At 38.0% G+C, this 18,706-nt stretch overlaps 2 protein-coding genes and 1 long non-coding RNA gene across 5 annotated transcripts; 1 reads left to right on the top strand and 2 right to left on the bottom strand.

Moving 5' to 3' along the window:
- Nucleotides 1-331: 331 nt before the first annotated feature.
- Nucleotides 332-2,096, top strand: LOC309474528. The gene is made up of 2 exons (XR_014197365.1): nt 332-603; nt 920-2,096. It is a non-coding gene; the product is annotated as an uncharacterized lncRNA (long non-coding RNA).
- gca (grancalcin) lies at nt 1,986-7,092 on the bottom strand. Its single transcript, XM_082137046.1, has 8 exons — nt 6,934-7,092; nt 3,539-3,703; nt 3,395-3,464; nt 3,244-3,287; nt 2,974-3,121; nt 2,644-2,757; nt 2,445-2,503; nt 1,986-2,291 (listed from the first exon to the last, which is right to left on the bottom strand). Exons 1-8 carry the CDS (start codon nt 6,955-6,957, stop codon nt 2,265-2,267), a joined length of 651 nt encoding a protein of 216 aa, XP_081993172.1. The 5' UTR covers nt 6,958-7,092; the 3' UTR covers nt 1,986-2,264.
- A 3,812-nt stretch (nt 7,093-10,904) lies between these two features.
- On the bottom strand, nt 10,905-17,843 carry etv5b (ETS variant transcription factor 5b). Of its 3 annotated transcripts, none has more exons than XM_082136902.1 (12): nt 17,690-17,843; nt 16,314-16,458; nt 16,087-16,174; nt 15,926-15,973; nt 15,654-15,704; nt 14,628-14,751; nt 14,258-14,545; nt 13,595-13,884; nt 12,976-13,038; nt 12,578-12,816; nt 12,383-12,490; nt 10,905-12,219 (listed from the first exon to the last, which is right to left on the bottom strand). In XM_082136902.1, exons 2-12 carry the CDS (start codon nt 16,359-16,361, stop codon nt 11,983-11,985), a joined length of 1,584 nt encoding a protein of 527 aa, XP_081993028.1. In that variant the 5' UTR covers nt 16,362-16,458; nt 17,690-17,843; the 3' UTR covers nt 10,905-11,982. The 3 variants fall into 3 exon arrangements, with proteins under 3 accessions (XP_081993028.1, XP_081993029.1, XP_081993030.1); XM_082136903.1 differs by having other exon boundaries at nt 12,389-12,490; XM_082136904.1 differs by lacking the exon at nt 16,314-16,458 and having other exon boundaries at nt 17,690-17,836.
- Nucleotides 17,844-18,706: the final 863 nt, after the last annotated feature.

Raw genomic sequence — 18,706 nt, 5'->3', positions numbered from 1 at the left:
TGTTGGGGAAAATTACTTTTAAAAGCAATGCTTTACAATATTGTTACTACCTAAAAAGTAATAACTGCGTTACTTTTTATTGAAAGTATTGTGTGGCATTACTTTTGCGTAATTTTTGCTGGGCTGGCCCGGGCTTGTTTCTTTTAATAATAATAATTTTAAAAAGTTACATTTTTGGCAAATGTAAAGGCCCTTTCACACCATAACTGGAATAAATATTCTCAGGCTGAAGAAAATGCAAATTCACGCCTGAACAGTAGAGGGCACAGCTTAGACAAACCTTTCAGCTTTGCATACTGCCATTCTGGATTGCAGAAGAAGAAAGGTCAAGACGTCACGCCCACAGAACGTTGGCTAAAGGTCTGGCTACGCGAGACTAACTCTGGCTGCATCTAAAATCACATACATCCTTACTATATTGTAGGCGAAAAACAGCATAAGACAAAAGTATGCCCGCATACACAGTGCTCATAAAAGAGTAGGCTTTGGACACTTTGCTATTTCGGATGCAGCCCCTCATAGCAATAAAAAAGAAAGAAAAAAAAGTGATGTCTAACTAAAGTGATTATTGCTTACTCATATGGTTGAACTGGATCATCGAAGGTCAGCAGCAAAGACATTGTTTAATAACGTGAGATTAAATACATTAAGAATATTTGTGTTAATTAACATTTCATTTTTGCAGGCTTGCATAATACTCAGAGTTTGCATTTCACCGTTTTTATAATTTTATTCATTGTATCAAACACATCTCTTTGACCTATCATACACATAACACATTATCAATTTAGATGATTCAATGTTAGGCTGCACAGATTAGGTCAGCCGGAACCGGGAACACTTCCCATAAATCCTGATGTACTCGTTGCATCATAAGAATGGCGTCTACACTAATATTAGTTTCTTTGTTTATCCCAAGGTTTATCGCAGTCCGCCGGATCCAGGCCGTATCCAGATCTAATGAAGGACCTGCACCTGGACACCATGACAACACAGTCCTAAAGTGTCAACTAGTCTCTTCCCTGTGAAGGCCTCCCTCCCTTCCCTTTACCTCTGCTCAGTTAAAACGTCAACAGTCAAAATTATTCCAGTTTACATTACATGGATACGCGGAAGCAACAAAAAATGATGAATTATGAATTCATAGGCCAGACAAGTAATTTGTTGAGGTCAATTTGTAAAGAAGGACTACAACACACCTGCACACATGTATATTCAAACGCGCATACCTATAGACTAAACACGTAATACGCATGTGCACGCCATCAGCGTTTTCACAGATTAGCGTTTTTGAAGTTTACGCGGAGATGACGTTTTTCAAAATTAGTCAACGCTTGCACCTTGAAACCTATTTCAGTGTTTGCGTTCTCGAGCCACCAGGCACTGTTGTTGTGGGAATGAGCGCGTTAAGGGTTTTCTGGTAGAACGGTGTTGTGTAAGCGGCCCCTAAGTTAATAACTAATGATCTTTGCAACGGATGTGAATCAATCAAAACTAACTTTAGCTGGACAATAACTTAATTCTAGAGCTGCTGTTAAGCCAAAACAATCTCTGTTACTTTAATTTCCTATTTTCACTGTAAAGCTGCTTTAAAACAATCTATATTGTTAAAAGCGTTATATAAATGAAGGTTACTTGACTTGAGGTACTTGATCTGTTTTTGTGCAAGTGAGACGAGTAAAAGCATGCTCACATTTAGTCTAGAACTACAACAAGTCAGCTCATGTTTAGACAGCACACACAACGCCTCTGCTCTTACTTACGATTTCTCTCAACATGTGGACAGGAAAGCTGTCAGTAAATAAATGTAAATTAAAAAGTAGTGTTACTTTGCTAGTTACTTGAAAAAAGTAATCTGATTACGTACTTGTAATGTGTACAAGATACCCCGACACTGATTTTTACTACCTACATGAACCACAACAGCACATGGTTCACTGTGAGAATCACTGTCCTTGCTGCTAAATAAAGCCAGAACACAACTCTTAAAGATGTACCATGTTTTATTGGCAAAATATATGGTAAGTGAGGTTATATTTTAAGATAATACACATAATTTATAAAGAATGAATATGAAAAAGATCATTTAAAAACAATTGAGGTCTGCTTTGGCACAAATATTGAAAGCAATTTCAAGCAATATATGATTTACTCCTACGTTCACATATAACATCATACTGGCAAATTAGCACATATATTTCTTTGCACCTTCAGTCACTCAGTGCTCTTCCTGGAGTGCATACTCTACTTGTCTTTAATCCTCTTCAGAGAGACATAGTACACAAGATGAACTGCAAGAGGAAATTGAAGATGTTACAACAGCTTCCTATATTCTTTTAAGAAGTAAACCATTTTACTTCTACAATTAATCAGTAAAAACCATCTTAGATTTTAAAAATAAGAAAATATAGGCACTTAAATGGGAAAACTTTGTCTTCACTTACATCATCATACTGGAAGTTCACCATTCCCTGCTGCATTGTATCTCTCCTCCTAAAGTTGTCTACGTAAAAATAAAAAAGTCATACAGTGTTTGATCAAAAATACAATTAACAGAATACTTAGTATAACTATAATCGGTGTAGTTATAATAATCAAGTTTTGTATAGATTTGCATTTCTAAATTTTTACAAAAAGTCTCACCTGTAAGTGCCCTTAGCTTCACACAACACGCCACATAGTCATCAAAGTAGATCTTTCCAGACTTGCTGTAGCGTTTGATGATGGCGTTCTGTGCCTGTGGGCTAATTCGGAAACCTGTGCAATCATGACACATTTTTTGCTTACAACACAGTCTCCAAGGCTATTGGCTAAGACATGTACATTGTGCCCTGTAGTTTTGATTTGATTTTAAAGCTCAAAATTAGTGACTTGTTATTTATTCTATGAGAGATATTTTGCCCTGAGAACTAGCTACATTTTGATCTCAGTCAATGGAAATAGACTTATACTATTATGAAAGGTCAAACTCACCCATGTTAGCAAGGCACTGGGACATCTCATGAGGATCCACCGTTCCACTGCAGTCCCTGTCCACCATTATGAAGTTCTGCTTCCAGCCATTTAGCACAGTGAACAATTCTTTGAACTCAATGAAACCCATCTTTCCGGTGAGATCTCTCTGTACACACATGCTTAAAGAATCTAAACCACATCAAGATGTTGGGATACTGCATGAAGCAAACTTTTGACTCAAGTTGTAGAGATAAGAACAGAGCTGTTTCATTTTTCTGTAAAGGATACATCCAGCATGCCAATCATAATCCTGCAGGTTTCCAAACTGAAGGCTGCAAAAAAAGAAGCACAGTGAGCATGATCGACACTCGCTCTATATTATTGATTTGCTAGTCCAAGCATTTTGAACTAAAAATCCTTCTACAATCTTTGTACTCACGACTGTAGGTGCCGCTGATTCCGGTCTGAGTGAGGCACCTTTGAAGTTCTTCAGCATCAACTTCACCATCCTGACATAAGATTTATGTTTACTGCATGAACAACATAATGGGACAGAAAAGACAGTATAGCTAGCAGCTCTCACCTGACCAGCTATTGCTGTGAAATAGCCCCACATTGGGTCCTGGGCAGGAGAAGCAGGAAAAGTCCCCTGGTACGCCCCATATGGTTGTGCTGGGTAACCACCTGCAGCAGGGACCCCTGGCATTGCCATACCCTGAGCAGGAACTCCTGGCATTGGACCACCAAACTGCAAGTAAAAAAGTGAGACTTTTAAGCAGCCTACTGTACTGATCGGAAAAAAAAAATTATTTGGCTGAAAAACCGAACCTCAAAATGTATTTAATAATCAGTTAATTAATCAAATTAGTTATATATATACTGAGCTGTATACAAACATTTAAATTGCACATATGGCAGTTTTGTATCAACCCTTTAATGATATAATTATGTTTCTACTCTAATTCATTGTTGAAATATTAACATTTAAATGGTGCTTTCTTGACAGATTTAATCAAACATACATTAAATAATGGAGACAACAGGTTAAAGCTGCAGCCTGTAACTTTTGGCGCTCTAACGGTTAATGGAGCGATTACATGAGACATTTCAGTAAGTTGTACAGTTTCTTTTAACATACCTTCTGACGGCCATTATTGTTTATTTCGTGCTATAAGTAAAGAAGAATAACTGAGGTGGCTACAGTGATATTTCAAAAAAGCACAACATTTATTGTTTGAATTTCATTACAAAATGTACAGAATTTTAAAGCTCACACTTTGTTACGTATCAAAGCACAATGCTTATTACGATTATTAGATGGTAACGTTAAGTGCGCTAAAATAATGTTTAGTGATGTTTTGTTCATGCATTAGCCTAACTGAAAACAGTATAGACTAAAATATCTTGGTTCATCAAAATGCAGATTGATTAAAAACGAGAAATAATTTTCAGATGTAAATTTCGGTTCATGACTACATTTAAGACTTAGGTAAGTGTACCTATTAAGCCCACCAAAATCTAAGTCTAGGTTTTTTTCATGGATATTGACATAGTTTATAAGAAAAATCATTTGTTAAAATGATTAAAAAACACTTTCAGAAAATGTATCAAAGTTTGCAATTAGAGGGATTCCTCATTGAAACACATAAGGTGGGCTTAAATGGTTCCACAGTAAGTAATGGTGAATGCACATGTTTTCCCTTTAAAAAAGTAAGATATGTTTACAAATACATGCAGGGAGCTTAAATATACTGTGGACTAAGTATCATAGTAATTTTCATTGTGCCAACATTGAGAAATGTTACGTTTTTTTAATTCAAGGTTAGCTTGTGTTGGCTATAGTTTGCATGCGTTTTGTGGCACTGTACCATTTAAGGCCATCTTAAAAAAGAACTTAATTTATGAAAAGAATCTTTTCTAAAAAACTATTTATAATGTATTTATTTGTAAATTAATGTAAAATGAATCACAAAACATTTATTGTTTGCAGTTCACATGCTTAATTCTTTGGCAGTCTAGCCTTTCTGTAAGGCTCATGGTTTGACCTAGAGATTAGCTTTGAACGCAAGCTAATAAAATTCATCTTTCCATTTAAAGGAAAATTATATACAATGATAAAGTACTATTTGTTCATACACAAAAAACAGTACATTTATCTCTTATTTGACATAATATCAATGTAGTTACCAAAGAAATGGCTGAAATTGCAGCAATGTGTTGATTTCTGAAGGGTCCCAAAACACCTAAATTTGTGTGAGCCTCCCCTGAGACAGCATGCACATGTGTGGGGCTAACTCAACATTGCCAAATGTGATTGGTATGCAATAAAAAATGCCAGGGAAGTAACAAATCACTGGATTGGTTAAAATAATGAGCAGCATAAAATATAATTTTCTCTTTTATTCATTTGACTTCAGAATTGAAAGTGGGCTTAAAGGGTAAATGGGCTTAATGGGTACACTTACACAACAAGGTTCAAGTGGTCTGCCCCTGAAAACAGCCCTAATAGGCTACAGCTAGAATCAAATGTGCAATCTAAATCAACCGTTAGTGTCTGTTCAAAATAATGTATCAACCAACCAATTGCTGAACATCATGTATTACTTCACTTGGATTTGTTTCAAAACACACACAATTGTCCAATTAAACTCATAACATTCCACTGGGTTTTACCAAGAGTACAGACAGGGGCGGCCAATTACTATTGGGCCTAAATAAAGTCCAGCCTACATATTAGCCAAGAGGCTATACATGTGCTTTCTGTGGTGAAACCACATCTATGCTATATGTTCATATACCTTTTTTTTTTTTTACTTTAACCTGTCCATGCAAAATTAGACAGGCATATAGATAGACATGACTTGGGAGCAGAAAATGTCAATAAAAGTGACAAAATATAATAAATAAATATTTGGACTTATACATTCTCAGAAAAAAAGGGGGAAAACAAACTTTCAAGGGTACAACAGCTTTTCCCAGAGGCAAGTCACAAGGTGTGGCTTGCTAAACCGGCATCATTTTTGCACATTTTTTCTTCCTGACAGTGTAGGAATTTAACTTATGTTTTTGACATAGATGGACGACGTGCTGTGACACACAACAACAAAAAACAAATTTGTTTTTTTTTATATATATATACATATTTAAACATCCTTAAAATAAGATTTACTAGAAGTGACAGTTTATGCTTAAAACAAGACAAATTATTTGCCAATAGGTTCAACAAAATTTCTATATAATTTGCTTTAGTAATGTTTCTTTCTATGTTTCAATGGAAACCAAAACAAAACAAAAATGTTATCGCTTATGTATTGTATTGTTGAAAATGTCCTTGCCCTTAAAAAATATGTGAGGGTGGTGTGCAAATAAATAATTTATTTCTCTTGATTCATTTAGCTTGTTTTTGGCATAGATGGACAACGTGCTGTGACTATTTATTTTTTTATTTTTTTTGTGTAGATATTTTATAAAAACATCTAAACATTCTTAAAATAAAATGTCTAGAAGTGGAAGTGAAAGTTTATGCTTAAAACACATTTCAAGAAAAAATCTTCCACAATTTTAAATCTCAAGATAATTTGCTTTAGTAATGTTTATGTTTCAATGGAAAACAAAACAAAAATGTCATGGCTTATATATTGTATTGTTGAAAATGTCCTTTTCCCCTTGAAAACCGGGTGGGCGGTGGGCAAAATAATAGCCCTGTAACGTTAGTTAAAAAGTTACATTACTGATACCGGGTTCAGGTATAGCCTAACTTGCTGTGGTTTCAATCGGTATGCCTAATCCATATTAGTTTATGCCAAATCCATATTAGAGGAAATGTAATTACCGGTATTAAATTATATGTAATTTATTCAATGTAACAATATGGGGCGTAACAAGACATACAGATTTTTCAACCAATCTGGCGTTTCTTAAACTAATTATCAAATCATTTTTACATTCTACAACATAAAACATATAAGTGATACTTACATTGTTATACCCAGGATACGCCATACTTAGTGATTGCACCCTCAAGGAACAGAAACGACTTAAAAATGAATCTTATGGGAAAGTTTTCGGCCAGTCCAGATCACTTCCTGGATTACTTCGACTATTGCGGGAAGTCATAGATGACGTCATTATGATCAGCGGGACTGACAGCGATCGGATGACTGGTTGCAGAGTTTTAGTTTAACCTTAGGTCATAAAACATGACTATATTATCTATGCAGAGCCGATTTTGGATCACACCTCCAAATGTAAAGCATGCGTTCAGTGACAGATATAACCTACACGGAAGTCCGAAGTCATATGGCAATTTGACAGCAGTTTTGCTTATTAAATGCATCATGGGAAACACTGTTACGTTCAAAATGATCACAGACGTATTTACTGGTGATTCATTTAATGGAGTTATTCTGTAGTAATTCGCCATTGGCCGGGGTGACGTGTTTATCAATGGTGCGTGCTTATATAACACCAACCTGTAATTTACGTTGACAACCAGCGGTCGGCGCTAAAACACTAAAAGTAGAAGCTAGCAGCTCCTGTGCTCAACCCAGCAACAAAACTCTAGTTTGGAAGAACGTTTTGGACAGAGTTTCCTTCCATTCAGGATTTTATTTGTTTATTTATTTTTTATTGCAGAGAACGGAAACATACAAAAGAGTAATCATACATCACATAATATCAACCACAACAATAATAAAGGAGACAACTCCTTCCATTCAGGATGTTTTGTGCGTATGAAAGTTTTGGACGTCATAACATACCCTTCCAAGTTCCCAGCAAGCAATTTTGTGTTTAAAAAACGTCCAATAGCCATCCAAACACAGCCCTGACGTCTAGGCTAAAACAATGCAAAATTTGGTCTGTCAGTGAACATTTAATATAACCATAGCCCAAGAATAGACTCCCAGGCTATGCATATAACATGTTTAAAAAATGATCACTGTTGACTTTGCTTACATGATGGAACATCATCTCACAAGTTATTTTGGCAAAAACGACATGTAACCAAATTCATGGTTATTTTCAGTTCAATTCAATATTTCAATTCAAGCTCATAGCCAGACTATATCGGGTCCATAGTTAACCTAGACGGTGAAATGATGGCTATTTGCTGGGTTAAAAAATAAAGGTCCTTTATTGACATCTTTTAGTTCCACGAAGAACATCCATGGAACTTTTCCATTGCACTGAAGATTCTTTATAGTAGGAAAGGATTCTTAAGAGTATTACATTGTTTTTCACACTCACCAAAAAAGTGTTCACTAAAAGGTTCTCTGGTGAACCTGAAATTAACCAATAGCATTAAGGGTTATGGGTAATTAACATTGTCAGGGTCTGAATCGGGCTCGAAATGGTTTGAAATTTAGGCCGTCATTAATATTTACAATAGAGAAGAACTTGCAGTTATCAATGGGCAGGACACTTCCCGAACACGCGCTAAGCGCTGCCAATCAACACAATGGGTCAGCTAACCAATCACAGCACATTTCGTATTTCGGAAGGAGGGGCTTCATGGAAATCGGCGTGTTCGAGCCAGACTGGGCAAAATTATGCGTTTTTTAACCAATCAAGCATGAAAACATATTCTAGTACACCCCAAAAACAAAATCAAGACTTCGTAAAAGGGCATAATAGGAGCCCTTTAAGAGCTACATTTTAAATTTAATGAAGAAGCATTCCACTTGAATACACAAAAAAACTGTAAATTTATTTAAGCAATATCACATGAGCAGGAGTGCTGAATATCTGCAGAGCTGCAGCCTTGTTTCAGAAATATCACAGATGATATTTAGCAAGAATGTGAGTATGTGAGAAATGAGAATGTGATATTGCTCTTATACAACAGTTCCATAAACAAGTAATGATACAAAGTAATTTACATTTCTGATGAAAATCTTTCTTTGCTTGGCCTTTTACTCAGCACCACTGTGGTCTGGGACAGCATAAACCGAGGAACTGACTTATACGAACAGTTAAATATCCCGGTGCTATTATACCTATATCGCAGCTCAGCCAATCAGATTTGAGTGCTGGAACTGTTGTATAACAGTACTTATGGTACTCAATCTCTAAGAATTACACATTTTTAGGTATGTAACTTTTCTGTGGTTTGGCACCAAAAATGTAATACTTCATAATTTGTCAAGCATTCACTAAGGTTGAGTTCCTTTATGATGATAAGGGTGTATGACAGCTTAATAACTCTTCTATTCTCTGGCTCCATGGAACAAGGTCACCAGCAGGATTAAGACTAACCCTGCTAAAGGAGAGAGGAGAGAAGAAAGAGAACGAGCGTCACTAGGTTATGCAATACCCTGTTACTTTGCATCGCCTCGTTACACAGGCTTTGCTGGGTTACAGTTTAGTAGTCAGACTGAGAGGTTCCTGGAAAGATCACGCACATAAATGAGATTCCTCAATGTGCCAAATGGACTGAATAGTCTAAATGTAAAGGCTGGAATACAGTACACAACTTTTAAAATCTGAATAGATTTTAGCATTATACACTAAATGCCTGAGGATCACATACCAGACTTTTAAACCATAAGAACATAACAAATGAATGCAGAAACATGGTTTGGTGGAGACACATGACAAATGAAAACAATGTGTTCTAAAACCGGCTCAAAATATCAAACATGTTTGATATTCTCAGACTGGATGGACTCATAGGGGCCGTTTACACGGCAGTGTTTTCAACTAAAAACGGAAAACATTTTATGCGTTTTGACCGTTTGTTTACACGACAACAGCATTTTGGGGGCCTGAAAACTAAAACCTTTGAAAATGGGATTCAACGTTTTTGTAAACAATACTGTATCTTCGCTGTGTAAACAAAACAAAAAAATGCAAATTTGTGAAAATGATGGTTTTTGGCCATTCATTTACCTGACAACAGCATTTTGAGGGCCTGAAAATGGGTTTCAAAGTGTACGACAATGATGTAATAAGAACTGAAACGTTTTCACTTTGCACTTTTCGCGTACAGATGATGTTATCAAAACGATCCCCGTTCACATGGATCCACGAAAACAATTAAAAACGTCTATAGACTGAACACTTGTTTTGGCTTTTGTAGTTTACACAGAGACATTACTGGTATTATTTTCAAAAACTTGCATTTTCAGTCTCCCAAAATGCTGTTGTCGCATAAATAAACGGCTTAAACCCATATAGTTTTCCATTTTCAGTTGAAAACACTCATGTAACTGGCCTCAAAGAGCAAGTTTTTGAAAAACAATACCGTTGTCGTCTCTGTGTAAACTACAAAAATGCAAATTTGTGAAAACAGTGATGTCATGCACATGCGTATTACGTGTTCAGTCGTTTTTCTTTACAAAGTGACATACTGGTATGCCAGCATGATACAGCGTTTTAGTTGTTTTCGCAGATCCGTGTGAATGGGAATCATTTTTTCAATGTTGTCGCCTGTATGTGAAAAACGCGAAAACATTTTTTTAGTCTGTGCCCATCATACACTACACGATTTTCTGTGAAATCTGTCAACTCGAACTGCCCAAAATCTGCAGACTGCTCTGAATTTCGTCAACAAGAATCAATTAGATTTGTCCAGAATGCAAATCTGAGCAAAAGTCATGTACCCCCGGTTTCACAGGCAAGCCTTAAGCTAGTCCCTGACTTAAAGGCATGTTTAAGTGGTTTTAAGTGAAAGCAACTTGCACTGGCATATCATAAAATATTGGCTTGCCATTGGCTTGTCTCAGGATGCACACCAGTAATGTTTTTTAGGCACATTTACATATAAAATCTACTTAAATGCCCTAAAAAACTAATGTCTAATCCTGACTTAATCTAAACCCTGTCTGTGAAACCAGTGTATTAATGACCGTCATAATGCTCTTTACTTTGTTTATTTACCCCAAATATGTTCTCAAAGTGTAGGTGATGTGCCACTGGCTATAAATAACACAAAAACCAAACAAACTGTATCCAAAAAGAACCATATCTGTTTATGGACATTTATTATCCTGTACTTATATAGTTCAGAAAATACAGGTCTGTAATTGTACACCAAAACTGTACTTAAAAATTCTTAATGAAAGAAATTGCCTTCAAAAGACAATGAAACAACAGTTTTATCCACAGTGAAACAGAACTAGGGGTCTGTTGTACCTAGGAAAGACAATTAAGGTTGACAGTGACTGTGGAAAGAGCTAGGGGGTTTCTTGCCATGCTGGTTTACTACTGAACAGTGATCAGATGGCCTTGCTCTAATCCTTTGGTAAACAGTTAAAGGTCACACAAGCATGACTGATCCTGAATCAGCAATCAGGCTTTTCATCCTCAATTTTGCCCTATATCAAGAGCTGGTTTTCAATTTCACACACACCACTGTACAAACAGAACAGATTAGAAGTGATAAAAGTCTGTTGTACAGGTTATACAATGCTATTCAATTCTGCTTTTGCAAAAATATACTCATAATATACATAGATTCTTCACTTTTCATTTCCCCTGCTCTCTTTTTGCCTATTCTACCCCGCCCCATATCCATAAAAATCACATTACAAAAGCAGTTGAAATTACTAAGATTTTACTTGGCCAGCTGGAGAAAAATTGTGCATTTTTCCAGATTATAATCAAAGCTATATACACAGATAATTACAACACAGCCTGAGGTGCATCATTATGCATTGTCAGAAGTGTTCTAAAAAAACTCACTGAAGTAGAGCATTGAAAAATAGACACCAGGCCCAATACACAAAGAAAGCAACAGTACTTTTCAGTATAACCTTTGATTTTATTTATATTATATATAAAAGGTTATACTGAAAAAATACTGTTGTGTCCCTTTACTTTTTTTGTGTACATTTAAAAAAGCAATGAAAAGCCTTTTTCTATAATGGAACCTGTGTAGTAACAAACAAATGAACAATAAAAATGTGGCAAGAAAGTTTAGAGACTTTTCAGCAGGCGTTACAGATTCCTCATTGGAGCGATTACAATTTGACATGAGCTGCATTTGGAGTGTGAGGATGCATTTTAGAGTTCTGGTAGTGAAACAGTTCAGAAAGCATAATTTTCAGGAAAGGACGGCCCCACTAAGCACTGGTCCCTGGCATCTGCTGGATAAGGGACACTGTTAGTCTCGTCAAAGTGTGAGAGTGGAACGGTGTCATCCTCAGGAACCTGCATCCCATCGGGGTCTGCCTTCAGACTGGGCCTCTGGTTGTCAGGGAATGCCATGGAGAAGAGTGCATCGGGATCACACACAAACTTATACACATACCGCTCTCCAGCAACCTACATATGAACAAGAGAAAGAGAAATGTTTTAGAAAATCTTGTTTGGAAAAAGCTGATATGCTTTGATGGGGTGGATTTTACTAACTACAGGTAATGAGGGAACTACAATCTAATTATTAAGGGATTGAATGAAGAAAAATGACATTGGAACGTGAACGTGCCTTTACCTTCTGCATGATGCCCTTCTCATAGTAGTAACGCAGAGAACGGCTCAGCTTGTCATAATTCATTGCAGGCCTGTTCTTCTGGATACCCCAACGGCGAGCAACCTATTGAAGGTGTTGGTGTTGTTAATATTGCTTGTTGGCTGAAATAAAAATGGCCTATAAAGCTATTGGCTTTCATAACACACTGACCTCCTCTGGTTCAATGAGTTTAAACTCGAGCCCACGGCCAGTCCAAGCAATGAAGTGGCGGTTGGATGGGTCATCCAACAGAGTGACCAGGAACTGCCAGAGTTGCAGAGACCCCCTTCGTTGATACGGAGGACCCTCTCGAAAAACTCCACCCTCCTGCTTCAGCTTTCCCTCCAGGCGGTCTGGGACCACACACGCATCATCATAATAAAGGTGGGATTCTCCATCATACCCAAAACCTGCAATCGACAGCCCAAAAAAAAAAAAATTTGGATTTAATATGGACAGTCTGAGAAAGAACTTTCATTACAACAGAAGACTAATCAGAAGCTGTTGCTTAATAAAACATCTGTACTTTATGGAAATAGTAGGTGAAACTAAACTGATAAAAACCTCACCCTCGCTGTTGGCTCCATAGAAATTTGCTGATTTGCCAATAGATGATTGGCAATTCTGTACTTCTGCAAGACAAACACATGAATATTAATAAAATATATATAATATAACAATGTTTGGAATTTCAAGTTTATCAGTGTTCCTTTATATAAAAATCTCCTTAAAAATATTTTTGCAAAAATATATACATCAGAGTTTTTATCAGAGTTCCACTTTATAAAATCACATTAATAATCATTTTTAAATATATACAATATAATAAAATGTAAAGTTTGGAATTTCAAGTTCATCGGAGTTCCTAGGAGTAATTTCTATAGGAATCCACACTACGGGGAATTTCGCTTCATGTCAAAATATTTCCCCATGCACATTTCATCTTCAGATTAAATTGGTCACAAATTTTGCCATGTTGACCAACAGAAAGTGACTTCTGTGTGAGCTGTGCTTCACAAGTCGCTACACTATTCACAATGGACCTTTTTTGCTTTTAAAATTTCACTTTTTTGACAGTTCAATAGTCATCAGTACATCTGACCTAGTGGGAGCTAAAAGGATTTCTCATTACACCACTACATGCTTCACAGGGACTGAATCCAAAATCTCTGAGAGATTTACACCCACCTGAGTCAAAGCCGAAGTCTCTGGGCTCCTGTTTGATTGACAGTTGGTGGATCAACGGTGCACGAGGAGGCCCCATGTTTTGCACACCCTGGTCATTGTAACGAGGATCCACCATTTCCTTTTTGAATCCCTGGGGAGGCATTGGCACCAACGGCTCTGACATCTGCCGGTGATAAGGGGGCCGGCTATGTCGGGGAAAATGGCCACGGGTGTGTGGGGGGTAAAGTGTCTGACAACGACCATCGGACTGTGAGAACGGCAGACAGGGCTCGGAAAGCTGCCGATGGAACCTAACGAGATGAAGAGCAAGAAAAAGGGAAAAAAGTGGAGAAAAGACATAAGGCATTAACATCAAGGGCAATTGAGATCATGAGGGATAAGTCTAGTGGTAAAGCTCTTTTTTTCCAGTAGTTAAACCTGGAGACTTGAATGGGATAAACATAGAACTGCTTTCCAGGTCAGTGTGGCATCTTTAACAAGATAATACCCAATGAAAGGCTCAACCTGAGCTGATTACAGTACTTTTAACATGCACGAGCAGTTCAAGCTGACGCCAAAGATAGAAATGAGGTTAGAAATCGATCATCGTGACCCAAAAAAATGACTGTGAAGTGTCGGAAATAAAAACAACCTAATAAATTGCAAGATGTTATATATTCATACCTGTGGTCTGTACTGTAGGAGGCATCTGGGTGATTGACTGGTTGGCAGGGCACAGCAAAAGGTGGGCTTTGACTGTGGAGTGGAGTATGTGCTCTCTGATGTGGTGGGGTAGAACTGTGGTTTAGGACAGGTAATAGTGGCAGTCCTTGTGTCTGAGTTTGGGCTGGTTGCATTGCTCTTTTTTGCACATTATGCGTTGCTGTGCTGGTGGAGGAGCCAAAGGGTGATGCTGGTGTAGAAGGAGGAGTCAGTGGCTTGTTGAAAGGAAATGGCTTCCTATCGAAGGCACTAAAATCGACAAAACAAATAAAGCATGAGTGAGGGGAATATGGAGAAGGGAAAGATGGGGAAAGGACAAGGAAATACATACCTGTAGTTATATAGGCACTTCTCTCCATATGGAGAGAGTCTCTGCTCTTGTCCACAGGGGGAAAATTCCCTGCTTGGACTCAGTTCCCTTTTTACTTTAGTTTGAAGAGGTCCATGGAACATCACTAGAGAGAAAGTTTTTCATTTAATTTAATACATTGTGTCTACATAAATTAAAATGCCAGAACAAAAATACAGTTCTTTAACTTGGAACCTAACCTAGTTTGTTTCTGGTGTCAGATGTTTGATAAATATTTAGCACTGAACTACTAGAACTACTCCTTTTAAAGAGGGGAAGGAAAAAAGGCCTTTCCTTCTAGAAAAGGAGGCCGCAAGTTAGAACTCGCAGACTATCGCGTGATTCCTCTGGAAAAGGGCCCCACTGCCCAGCTGTGGTGAAAGAGGGGCCTGTGAGAACTACAGGCACGATGCCAGATAAGAGGAATTGTGCCAGACAAACACACACATACCCTCTCACACACAATTTCTATGCAAACACATCCATGTGCATTCACGTTCTACAATAAACACCATTGAAATGCACACAATTAAGACTTATTCAGAGCCAAATGGGAAGAAAAGCTAACAAGGGAAACAGCCAGAGCACTGTTCACCAGCACATAATAACCAGAGTGTGTGTGCGCCGAGGATCCAACCCCATTAAAATGTCACCAAGCTGGAGGCTGCCATGAGTTACAGCACCGCAGCGGCAGACTGGGCCTCACGTGTGTGTGAACACACACACACTCACACCATAGAAACATCTTAAACTCATGGCTAAGAATCAGGTTTGGCACAGACACTCTTAGTGATACATTTTCTTGGTTTCAAGGAGGAAGGTAGTATGCATCTCAAAACGCTTCATAATGTCCATAGCAAATTATCCAGTGCTAATAATTTGTGCAGTATAAATAAATAAATGTTTTTCATATGCTGGGAGTTTCTATAATTCATAAAGGCAAGTTCTATGTGCTATTCTGCAACCAACCCCACTTCCTTGCTACATGAATATTCAAAAGGTACTCACAGTTATCCGACTGGAAATCTGGAACAAACTGTTCGTCATCGGGTACCTGGGCTGCACATGGAGAAGGAAAACTATTTATACTGACTGGCTTGCAAACCTGCTTCAGAGTCAGTAACATGAATATCAATAATTTGTATGTTTATACATGCCATATTGTCTTATACAATTTGAAGATCAACCACTGAGAGGATGCATTAACCACCAAGTTGTGTTTTAACAGTAGTTATGAAATGTATTCCATAACCTAGACTATTCTAGAGCTGTTGACGTACCTTCTGCAATCCAAATCTCTTGAAGCTGGCTGAGATCTTGAAAGAGATCTGTGGAACACAAAGATTGATTTGTGAATAAACAGGCTGACTTGTTTGGGCCTGGGTTAAATGATGTGTTTCAGAGAGATCTGGATGGATTGATTGCATGCTCATTTGTTTACCCTCTGTATCCTGTGCCAGCTCTGTGTCAACAAACTTCCTTTTTCGGTCATTGAAAGTTCTGCAAAATGTTTCCTGCATGTGAGACTTCTGTAAAATAAGACCAAGATCAAACAATGAAGTTGAAACCAGTGATCATTGTGTACAGCCATCCACAAATGGATATTCAGTAGTGAAATATCTAAAAAGTGAAGAAAATGAGGCATGAAAAGTTAAAGCAGAGACGTACATTGGGGGGCACCACGAAAGGGACCTGCTGGTCGTAAAATCCGTCCATGTCGCTTGCTTTTCACTGCGGCCTAGGGCTGCAGCAGGAGGGAAAGCAGGAATAAACAGGGATAAAGGGGGGGTGGGCCCACGGGTGATATCGTCGCCTGTCGGAAGAAGAGCCGAGAAAAATGGCACTTAGAGAAAGACAAGTCAGGATCTGATGCAGCTGTCAGTGATCGTCCCGGGACCTGACAGTTTAGGACCAACTGTCCCTTTGATCTGTGAAAACTTCAGCTAGCATGTTTGTTTGTGTAACACACACACTCACTCTCAGCTCCTGCTCAGATGAAGTGTGCTGCATTAGTGCAGGACACTTACACTTGCTCAGCCTCTTCTCTCTCTCACGCACACACACACTCTCTCTCACACACACACACACTGTACAGATGGGGGTCCTTACATAACCATACAGTACCATCTGTTGCCCAAGAGACTAAGAATGAATCTAAACGAAAGAGATAATAATAATAAAAGGAACTTTTATTAACACAAATAAGGTTCGGATTTAAATAGTGGAACGCCATGAATAAAATAAGCAGCCTAAGCTATTCACGCTTCGTCACACACGTGTGTTTATTTTCCCTGACGCAAGTGTTCAAGCCATAAAATCGTATTACAGCCGCGAGGCCAAGAAAACACCTCACAGTGAGCCAACCTCTCTGGACCAAGAACTAATTAAACATCCATAGCTTAACATTATTGCTTCCTGAAGCTTATCAGACCTTTATAAAACAGGAGGAACGTGCGTCTGCACATTTCATGCTGAAAAAGAAGAGTTTGTGCTTTTAAAGATTTTTATTGGCGACAATAAAGACAGCCAGCGGAAGCTATAGTTGTTGAATAAGTAAAGCGAGATTATAGCATTACAACAGCGAGTTAACAGGTATAAGAGCGAGTTCAAGAAGTCCAATCCCTTCCCCCCCCACCCCCAGCGCCCATTATCGCCGCGCGCTCCCCCTCCCTTCCCTCGGACGCTTGTTTTTCTCAATGAAGTGAAATTTGATCCATCGTGCGCGCTACCCGAAAAAACCTCAGACGTTCCATTCATAAAAACACCAAACGCGCGAGAAGCACTTCTCCAAACCACATATGGATTTTGCAGAGCGCAAACTTGCGCTTATGATTAAGTTTACAATAAGCTTAATAAAGTACTGAAAAACTGGGGGAATGGTTGCCAAATATGCGCACAAAGAAGAAAATGGCGTGGCGAACCAGCAAAACTAAACGCACCGTTTTAAGTAATGCAACTTTATAAAAATAAAAGCAGAAGACGAAACTTGCATCGGGTCATAATTAAACAATACAACGCTAGAGCAGCGTGCAAAATATACTCACCCAACGGTGATTAAATCCTTTGATTTTGAAAAAAGATGAAGTGATTTGATAAATCCAAGAGAAAAACAGACAGCTTTTGAAAGCACTAATGATCGCACTCTCCCTCAGCTTGACGCGACTGAAATTTTCTCAATGGGATCGCTTGCTTTTCCAAGAGCATCGGCTTAACACTGTAAGTCACGCTCATTGGCTAGTCCACCATGTCATTCAAGTGATTGACCAATAGCTGTCACTGCATTACCAATGCGATCTTGAGGCTGTAGACAGCCAATCAGAGCATGTTTCTCTCCTGTTTTTATGAATGACTGGGTTTCATTCAACAACCAGATGTTTCTCCAACTCAAAAAGAGACTTTTAAAGGGCCAGAAGCGAAACGAGATTGAATGTCCAGCTGAGGCTCTAAACTTGCGGGGCCGATCTGAATTTTATTCTATGATTTTTTTAAAATATAATTTCAGCATAATAAGTAAATACTTCGAGTTTAAACTATAGACTTAAAACCCCAGATTCCAAACTGTGCCAATACTTTTTCAAAGTTTTTTTCTTTCAGAGTTTATTTTTTATTTTTTACATTAACTAGAAATTATATAACAACGTAAAAGGGTATGGAGAATATGTTTACAGTAGTCTAATCCATTGCTTTTTCAGTGTGAATATTGACTGAGCTTTGAAAACCACTGACCTCTATCTTGGGTGACAGAAGAGTGGACGTGTCACTCTGGACAATGACTGGAATCCTCTGTGACAGGGCCGGCCCTGACCAATTTGCTGCCCTAGGCAAGATTTTACCTGGCGCCCCATGCATCACAGCCCATTTCACCCCGTCATTGTGTTCATGATTTAGCATATATATATATATCTATATATACCAAGAGCATTACATAGCATTCATGTCAAGTCCCCATTATCTTTTATAGCACGATTTACAATAAAGATTTAATGTGAACTTTGCTATTTTCAATAAACCTGTAAATAAATATCATTACTATGCCATAAAATGTACAGGCCAAAAGTTTG

The sequence above is a fragment of the Leuciscus leuciscus genome (assembly GCF_965113295.1).
Source record: "Leuciscus leuciscus genome assembly, chromosome: 14".
Taxonomy (NCBI): domain Eukaryota; kingdom Metazoa; phylum Chordata; class Actinopteri; order Cypriniformes; family Leuciscidae; genus Leuciscus; species Leuciscus leuciscus.
This window is presented reverse-complemented; position numbering and strand designations above follow the sequence as displayed.

Excerpts from the sequence above, each read along its gene's own strand:
- gca (XM_082137046.1), bottom strand. The coding sequence starts at position 6,957 with ATGGCGTATCCTGGGTATAACAAT. Across the intron at positions 3,704-6,933 it reads CGTATCCTGGGTATAACAAT|TTTGGTGGTCCAATGCCAGG; the intron begins GTAAGTATCACT and ends TTTTACTTGCAG. Across the intron at positions 2,504-2,643 it reads GAAGCTAAGGGCACTTACAG|ACAACTTTAGGAGGAGAGAT; the intron begins GTGAGACTTTTT and ends ATTTTTACGTAG.
- etv5b (XM_082136902.1), bottom strand. The coding sequence starts at position 16,361 with ATGGACGGATTTTACGACCAGCAGGTCCCTTTCGTGGTGCCCCCCAAT. Across the intron at positions 13,039-13,594 it reads AGACTTCGGCTTTGACTCAG|AAGTACAGAATTGCCAATCA; the intron begins GTGGGTGTAAAT and ends TTTGTCTTGCAG. Across the intron at positions 12,220-12,382 it reads GCATCATGCAGAAGGTAAAG|GTTGCTGGAGAGCGGTATGT; the intron begins GCACGTTCACGT and ends GTTCATATGTAG.